The 8,857-nt window shown below is 36.6% G+C and overlaps 2 protein-coding genes across 2 annotated transcripts; both read left to right on the top strand.

Moving 5' to 3' along the window:
- Positions 1-202: 202 nt before the first annotated feature.
- Positions 203-859, top strand: RB195_006874 (uncharacterized protein; the record flags this gene model as incomplete). Its single annotated transcript, XM_064180205.1, has 1 exon — positions 203-859. The coding sequence occupies one exon, from the start codon at positions 203-205 to the stop codon at positions 857-859; it is 657 nt and encodes a 218-aa protein (XP_064037095.1).
- Positions 860-916: 57 nt separating this feature from the next.
- On the top strand, positions 917-8,692 carry RB195_006873 (uncharacterized protein; the record flags this gene model as incomplete). Its single annotated transcript, XM_064180204.1, has 7 exons — positions 917-970; positions 2,113-2,214; positions 6,200-6,274; positions 6,383-6,472; positions 6,531-6,682; positions 6,741-6,816; positions 8,606-8,692. 7 exons carry the CDS (start codon positions 917-919, stop codon positions 8,690-8,692), a joined length of 636 nt encoding a protein of 211 aa, XP_064037094.1.
- Between the last annotated feature and the right edge of the window lie 165 nt (positions 8,693-8,857).

Raw genomic sequence — 8,857 nt, 5'->3', positions numbered from 1 at the left:
TTGAGAATTTTTCCCTAGACGACGGGATTTTTGTTGAATTTCGCAGCTGATGCTCAGAAGATGAGAAAGGAGAGTATTCGCGTCCGTTGCATTAGTCAACTAATCTTATGAAATAATAATATATTATATATTTAAACCATATTTACTTCATATATTTATTTATTTACATTTACATTAACTTATACATCTATTTTATATTATTATGGTTATTAACATTATTATTATTATTATTATTATTATTATTATTATTATTATTATTATTATTATTATTATTATTATTATATTATTATTATTATTATTATTATTATTATTATTATTATTATTATTATTATTATTATTATTATTATTATTATTATTATTATTATTATTATTATTATTATTATTATTATTATTATTATTATTATTATTATTATTATTATTATTATTATTATTATTATTATTATTATTATTATTATTATTATTATTATTATTATTATTATTATTATTATTATTATTATTATTATTATTATTATTATTATTATTATTATTATTATTATTATTATTATTATTATTATTATTATTATTATTATTATTATTATTATTATTATTATTATTATTATTATTATTATTATTATTATTATTATTATTATTATTATTATTATTATTATTATTATTATTATTATTATTATTATTATTATTATTATTATTATTATTATTATTATTATTATTATTATTATTATTATTATTATTATTATTATTATTATTATTATTATTATTATTATTATTATTATTACATACTTTTTCTTTTTTTAACAATTTTTATCAGGATAGAATATATTTATCATTAGAAAGCGTCTGCTCTGCCCTACAGTCCAGTTAAAATCATTTCTATCTTTCTACCGATATATCGACGTTGCCTGAATTTAAGGTGCTAGACATGAGAGTCACAGCCGACAAAAATGCCATTTTCCACAAATTTTTAGTGTACTATGTGAGTATAAATTGATGTCGTTGAAGAAAAAATTTTTGCCTTGTATGGATTCCTGGCAGAAACCTACGTCAGGTTATATTTGTGTACGAGTTTACGGTCCACTTCTGTTCGTTTCACACCTTCGTTCGTCCGTTGATGTGTGCAAGTAATGGCAAGTACAGAGTTTAGTGCCATGTAAACTTTTTCGTGCCGCTCAAAACTGAGCCATTTGTCTCAGTCGCACATTTTTCGCACATGCTTTATTATTCCCTCAAACTACCGATGTTTTTCACTTCTGACGTTATGGTTGTTATACACGCTATTTAAAGCTTGAAGAATGTAATGCATGCCAGATCTAAAAAAAAGGAAAGAAAAAAATCTCTGTAGGTGCAGTTTTTAGGCAAACTTTATTGAGAAAATAATCTGCCAAAATGTTTTTCGCTACAATTTAAAACTTCTTGTCATTCGCGAATCTATTATTTAGCGTCCTATGTGCAGCCGATTGCGCCGAATCCAGTGCGTTTGCGCTGCTATAAGTGTTTTCACATCATCAGCTTCGTACACATTCGAAGTTCGCAAACATTCAAGGTGATAACTCTTCACATCCTCGCTTTTATTCCTTCTCGACATTTTTCCGGGGATTTGGCAGCTAAATAACTTTGGTTTCGATCGAAACAACATCGACACGATCTCCCTCCAAAAAAAAGAAACTGTCACTTTCTGCGACGCTCAACATCTTTTAGTGCGTTTCTTCTAAATAACCACATGCACTTATTAATTAAGGGCAAATCGATTTGAATTTACGAACTGTGCTGAAGTCGAAGCAGTATACAGTTGCACTGCATACGTTCATCTACATGAACGCAACGCATATGCCGCAACGCGCGCACTTCCTCCTCCTCTGTCCTGTCTCAATCGATAACACATCGCGATCACTTGATTGAACACATCCCGCCCAAAAGCAGATAGTTGATTTTTCTCTCAATTTCTCAGCCATAACGCCATCGTATGCTGATAATTCCCTTCCAGGATATAGATTGCTGAGAATCTCTTCCTCGTTTGAGCACATCTTGTTTCTGGCGTAGTCTGCCTCGAATTAGGAGCTGTTATGCTTTCTGAGATCCGCCAACAGCGGGAAAAAACAATAATTTACGCCAATTCAGACCGTATGGGCTGCATGTCGAGCTGTCATCTTCGGATGCATCGTAATTGCTGTTGGATTGGCGATGACGGTGCTAGGATATTTCGACAAACAGTTTTCTGAGGCGAGTTCTCTACGATTTTCATTGGTATAGCACACCACGACAATACAAGCCATGGGTAGGGGTATTTATTTATTTATTTATTTATTTGTTTATTCACATATACGAAAGGTGCACCAAAAAAAAAGAAAAGAAAACACATTTTTTAAGTCACAACATTTTTGAAAAAAAATCGACAAACTTATTGTTAGTGGAGAGTGGCGCAGTAACTTTTCGGTATAAAACGTGTCATCCTCCTACTCCAGCAAGTGAAGAAACCTTCCATGACATCTACTTCTCCAATCGAGAATGCTTAACATCGACCTATTTACCTACATTTAAGTGTAAAAAAATAAATAATTAGGTGACGGAATACCTAGTGTCGTTTTTCACGAAAAAATTTAAATGAAGGATTTTTGATTCATTAACCAAGAAATCAAAAAATATATTCATCAAATTACTCAGTAACACTTCCTCATCTACGAATAAGAGAAAAAAACCCACACTCTTAGAATTCGGGAGTTTTTTGAGTCAAAGAAGAAGGTCAGGTCATTTTTGACATCGTTTGAGGAACGGAACTTCTTGCCGCTAAAAGGTAGATATAGGCAAAAAAAGATGATAATCAGTTGGACTAATGTTGAGACGATACGGTTGATGAGGCAAAACTTCCCAGCCTGATTGGGCGATTTTTTGAAGAAAAAAAATTGAACAGACACTAAAACGAGCTGTTTTGATTGCAGGCGTAAGTAATTGAGGAATCCATTGATCCAGTTTTCTTCTGGGGCAGAGTTCGTGGAGCCATTTGCGCACTGTCGATTCATCACACTCGAAGCGCTCTGCCCAAGTCTGAACGGTGAACTCTCGACAAGTTCAACTAGAGGATCCTTTTTGATAACAGTTAGCGGCGTTCTTCGAAGCATGCCCTGGAGGTCCTCACTACCATCTCGAAACCTCTCAAACCATTGCCAGGATCCGGAATGGTGACAGTACCCTCGCCAAATCCAATATTAATTTGACGGATTCTGTAGCCTATAGCCCGACTCTGATGTCATACAGAAGGCACATGGGAATTTGTACACTGGACCGAGGCATCATCTTAAGTAAAAATTTAAAAAAATACAAAAGAGGCATAGAAAATCAATCATTACAATAATAAACAAGATATAAAGCAATAATAATTAGCAAAAAAACATTTAAAATGCTAATTTTCATGGTAACCAGATCGCTATAAAAGCCGATCCAAGAACGACGCTAAGTACATATTCCGGTAGCTAACGCTTACCGTATCCTATTTATCCACTATTATGAAGAAAAAAAAGTGAAAAACCGCTAAAAGCAAGAGAAAGAGCTTTTACGAAAATAGTGCCACTGACAATATGACTCACCGATGATCATGCGCATGAGGTAAAAAATAAAAATTTGGTCTAATCCCATATCTCGCAAGAAATACCAATAAAACTAAAATTAAACGCAGCTGTCGTCAAGGTGCTGATGACACTCTCATTGGTCTTCTTTTTATTTCTGCTCGGGAATTCCTGAAAACTTTCCAATTCCTAACATTATACAATTTCTACGGCTAGTAGTTCGTTATCAGCGCTGAACCTTTGCATTCGGGAACAATTATGGACTCTCTCTCGTATAAAACTTTCTTCAACAATTTTTTAAGTTTGTTTAGCAGAACTGCAAAACACTTGACATGAATTTGGTTGGTTTTTTTTCCCTATTGAATTGGTGACGTGATTTTCTAGTGACATCAGAGCAATTAACAGGCTAAGGATGTTATTATGGGATTGAAGCCGTCCTTTTTAAATGAAAGAGGCCAGAACTAAATTTGTTTCGTATTCAGTTTATTCAATTAGGATTTTCGAACTCACTCATTCGAAGTACACGCTTAGCCACTCGGAGTTCACTGATGACGTAGGGAAATATGAATTGATTCCTAATTAACGTGCATTGATGCGAAAAAATCTGAGTAAATCTTCTAAGTAAAATCTTTTTAAGTAAAAACGAAATCTTTCTAAGTAAATAAGTCGAAATAGGCGTTGATTACAAGGCTTCCGTTGACACTACAGGCTTTTTGAGGTGCTTTTCCCGCTCACTTGTGATTTTCATGCGACGGCGATTAGCGCCTAACGTCAGCCATTAAGGCGGCAGCGAAAGCTTCGTCTTGCTCAGCGCCAGTCTCAAAATTTCCCCACAATTTAGGCATCGACGGGGTGGAACCATAATCGACCTCTTCAAAATCGGGTCAATCATAAGAAACCACTTAACAAACACATTTCATATGTTGCAGATGTGCTTAAAGGTGCTAAGGTATTAGGTTGATGCAAAAGAAAATGCTTTTTTAAAATTTTAATTCGCGCACAGAAGCGAGTTTTTCTGTGCGCCAGTTAAAAAGATAAGAGAAAAGAGAAAAAAACGCTAGGAAAAATGTAGCAGGTCATTCGAAAGAGCATTTCTTTCTCCACAAGTGCTTTTGGTTCTTTTATACTGACTTAAGACTTTTTAAGAATTGTTATACGTTGAAATATTGAGAAAGACATAATTATTAGGAATACTGGAAAATACCGTTGACGACTTTCTGCCTTCTGATTGACAATTTTCAATTCCTAGTCCGAAAGTTTAAATCATTCTGTCTATAAATATAACTACACAATTCCTTATCCTATGAATAGGGCCATAACGAAGGCTATAGGCTTTTTTTAAGGCACCGTACTACGAAATAATGTAGTTGGGACGCCTGTGAGCAAGTATGGGATTCGGTAGTTTTTTCCTACGAAGAACGTGAAAGCGTTCCACACTTGTGCACGTCCCACGTTCATGAGCAAAAGGACGGAGATGAATGAGGTCTCCTCGCCAGGCTATTCAAGCAAAACCAGTGAATAGGTTCAGGAGGGGACAGGAGCGTGTACAAATAGAGCGCGTTCTACCGAAGGAACCAATCCCGTCCCCATGCCGTTCTTTTAAGGATGATTAGGAGGAATTGAGTGGCTCCACGCTCATGCTTGTAATCCATAGCTCGAACTCTCTATTTTCCACTAGGTTTTCCATACTATGTCTCTGATATGGTAAATTATTCTTAATTTTTGTCGACTCAACAGAGTAGAACTTCTCTGTTTCATTTCCTTTTCCGTTTTTTTTTTTTTTGGTGTGGCTCATCCTTGCACGGAGGTTTTTGGCACATGAAACGCATTCGATTGTAGACTAAACACAGAACATGGATGTATAAATGTCCAATAATGTTCTTCATGGTAGTGATTGTTGCTCCATTTCTTTTTTCTTTTTTTTTTTCTTTTTTTTGACGAACAGACGGTGTCGTAATAAATTTCCCCCAAAAAAAAAATAGAAATAAAAGAGTAATAAATAGACAAAGACAAAATACAATAAATAACAATAAATTAATAAAAATTGAAACAATACAAAAAGGACTTTGTATCTGTGTTAATAGCAGCAGTACTTTGACAGCAGTACAGAGAAGAGTGATTCGAATGAGGTGCGAGAGGATAGCTGGTTCTGAATCGTCGTCCCCAATAGACTGTAGTGTTTTCTTCCTTTCTTTGTCTTTCTGCAGACGGTAAATTCCTTCAAAATCTTGTTTTACTGGCTATTTACTATTTTTGAGCGGATAAAATGTGTATTTTGCCAGTTATAAAGAGTTACGATGTATTTATTTATTTGTTGTGGGTTCGTGTAGCACGCTGATGAGAGTCATCAACACGTCTACACGGTCGATGGGTCCGTCTAAATCCTCCAACCCTACGTGGTAACGAGACCAGTATCAAAGTTCTGGAGGAATCAAAGATACTGACTTTATACAGCGGCTACCTCCGCAAGTCATTTTATAGGTAACAATAACGTCAATTCTCAATTGAAGTCAAAACCATTGCAGATCCTAAACGGATTGACCACCCTCATCCTACCATTTCCTCTTATGCTCATTCTTTGTGAGCGTGAAAAGAAAATAATGGGCCGCTGGAAAATGGGAACGTCCTGAAAATTTTCTTTTCAGAGAATCGAAGTTGTCGATGGCGCAGTCAACGTCTACCATGACCGTGTCGTACAGTACCAATTGAAAAGCATGCAGGTACTTCTCGCCAAGCCTATATTATGGATTCCTTAGTTTTCTTGGATGATTTCTTTCTACTGTTTCTTTCTGAGATGACATGGATGTGGCAATTCCCTTCTCTTACAGTACCTGGGACCTATCCTCATGGGAATTGGCTCGTTCATCCTTATCATCGCTTGTGTTGTTACCTTGGAGAGTAGAGACAAACATGCTCAGGTACTCAATGAGCAGCGTTTTTCCTCCATCAACATGGCCAAACTGCGAAACATTACAGGTCATCACGGAGGAGTCGATGTCTTACAAAAGGAGACGTCTGATTTCAATTGAGGAAAGAGCCGAGTTGTCGCAGAATGAGGTTGCGCCGGGAGAGGAAAGTCCTGTAGCTCTCGATGAATCTGACCATCAGGCTACACTCAATCAGTTCAGGTATTTGGCGATACAGTTTTTCTTTCATCACTTTGATAAATAATCATGACTTTTACAGTATAAGCACACTAGCTGAGGTTCATCGTCCTCGATCCTCGGCCCATATAGCTCCACTGGCAGATATCGACTCATTAGTGAGTATTTTGCGTTGCAAGATGTTTTGTTCTTTTTCATCCTATATTTTCATGTGATGCACTGGATGTATACATCATTTTCTGGATTTTCTAGAGCAATTTAGGAACTAGTTATGAGATATATATAAATACATCTTAAATGACATATTTCTTTCTCACTTTTGAAGAAAATTTCAAAGATTTCTTTGTTCTATCAGTACAAATCAAGGATAAACAATGTTATTACCATAATTATCAACAACATTTACCCCTTTAACGAGCAAAGTTTCAACGCCCTTTTTGCTGAAGGAGAAGAACAGCGATAGAAGGTTATTGAGTACGTTTTTAAGGTAATCGGGGCCTTTGAAATTTTTTCGCGCAGATACTACTCTGGTCCTCGAACAGGTGGTAGTCTGACAGGACAAGGTACGGTATATATGTAGGGAGCGCGGGAGACGGTCGTCTGTCCCAGGTCTTCCAAAAATTGCCGCGTCACCTTTGTGAGAAATTGAAGCTATAGAGGTTTAACATGAGCTTGAAAATATCCTACCCTAAACACCGCTTATTTCAAATGTTTAATTATAAAGTGTTAATGTTAGATAAAATAGATGAAACAAAACTAAGTAACACCTCCTGTGTATGTTAAATTGGACCTAATTTCAATTAATATGGTAGGAACCTAATTTCAATGAATTCAACAGGTATCTATAGAACTGTGCAAGCCCTCAGCGCAGTGCTTTCAAGGCGGGGAATTATTTTTAATTGTGAAAAAAAAACAAATTCACTGTTTTCAAACCTCCAACTCTGTCCTTCCATAGGAAGGAACCAGTAGTTCTAGTTAAGCAACCAATCACTCTGGTATACAAAGGATTCCGATGCCTTCGCACCAATACGTACAGTCTTGTCAAAACGACATGAAGCACGGCCAGTTGTGTAAGCGGCTGCGCTCGAAGCGGTGTTGTGAAGATAAAGGTTGGAATCGAGGTGAGGCCATGAAAGCAATGGTCCTTGCGGAACTCCATCGTGCTTCGTGTCTTTTTAATCCTACTATATGTGAAGCAGCTTTGGTTGTATCCGTGTCTCATTCTACCCTAAATACCCAACTTGTTGCGTGACAAAACCCTGGCAATTTCGTTACAACAACAATTTAACTATTGTAATACAGATAAACAGGAGAAGCTTGAGTGTATCGATTCGATCAAGTCTTCTTCACATCCTTTCTTCTGGATGACTAGTGGAAATTGACCGTGAGCGCATTCGGTAAGAGATCCGCTTTAGTCGCCACGGTCGATGGATGGTTCGGAACCGCCCCAGTGCCAGCCAGGCTTTTTATACCCGGGGTAGATAAGCTGGTACCGACTTGACGGGAAGGATAAAATCGGTGACTTGGAGTACCGGGTAGCCCCGCAATTCATTGTACAACAACTCTTTCCAAAACCTCAACGATCACGAATTACGGTAAAACGCATTGGCGGATCCCAAGCGGATTGATACGCCAGAGACCTTATGCTTCACTTCTATGGAGCATGATCACGGTCATACCTGTGAACCAATACAGAACCATCGTGGTGAGATCCGAACATCGTCAAATTCCTGGTGTGCTGTTTCTAAGAATATCTAAGGACTCGAACCAGGACTTGCAATAAATTTAGTTGCTCAGTTGCTCGTCATATAGCGAAATTGGTTCCCATTTTTGTCCCTGGGGACCTTGTTACCATCCTACATACGTCTTCGCTATTGTCCAGAAGTCTATTATGGATAAGCAGTCACAAAATCGCATAACGTCATGTCCTACTGTGCTTCCTTGCAGGATCTGCATTCGTGTTCCAGTCAAGTGACAACGGATCGAGAAACAACAGTAAATTCAGAAGCGAAAGATGCTCCGAGCTCTTCCTGAGCTATATACACATATCCTGGGAGGTTTCTTCACTACCTCCTTGTTGATGTCTTTTTTTTTAAATTGAAATTTGTTTCATTATGTTTTTCATCACAATTTTAACGGGTATTGAATATGATTGTATATTGGTTTATTCTTGTATAAAAAAGTTGCAATTTCTATAAT

Source organism: Necator americanus, chromosome I (assembly GCF_031761385.1).
Source record: "Necator americanus strain Aroian chromosome I, whole genome shotgun sequence".
NCBI lineage: Eukaryota > Metazoa > Nematoda > Chromadorea > Rhabditida > Ancylostomatidae > Necator > Necator americanus.
Note: the sequence above shows the minus strand (reverse complement) of the source record. Positions and strands in the feature narration are given on the sequence as shown.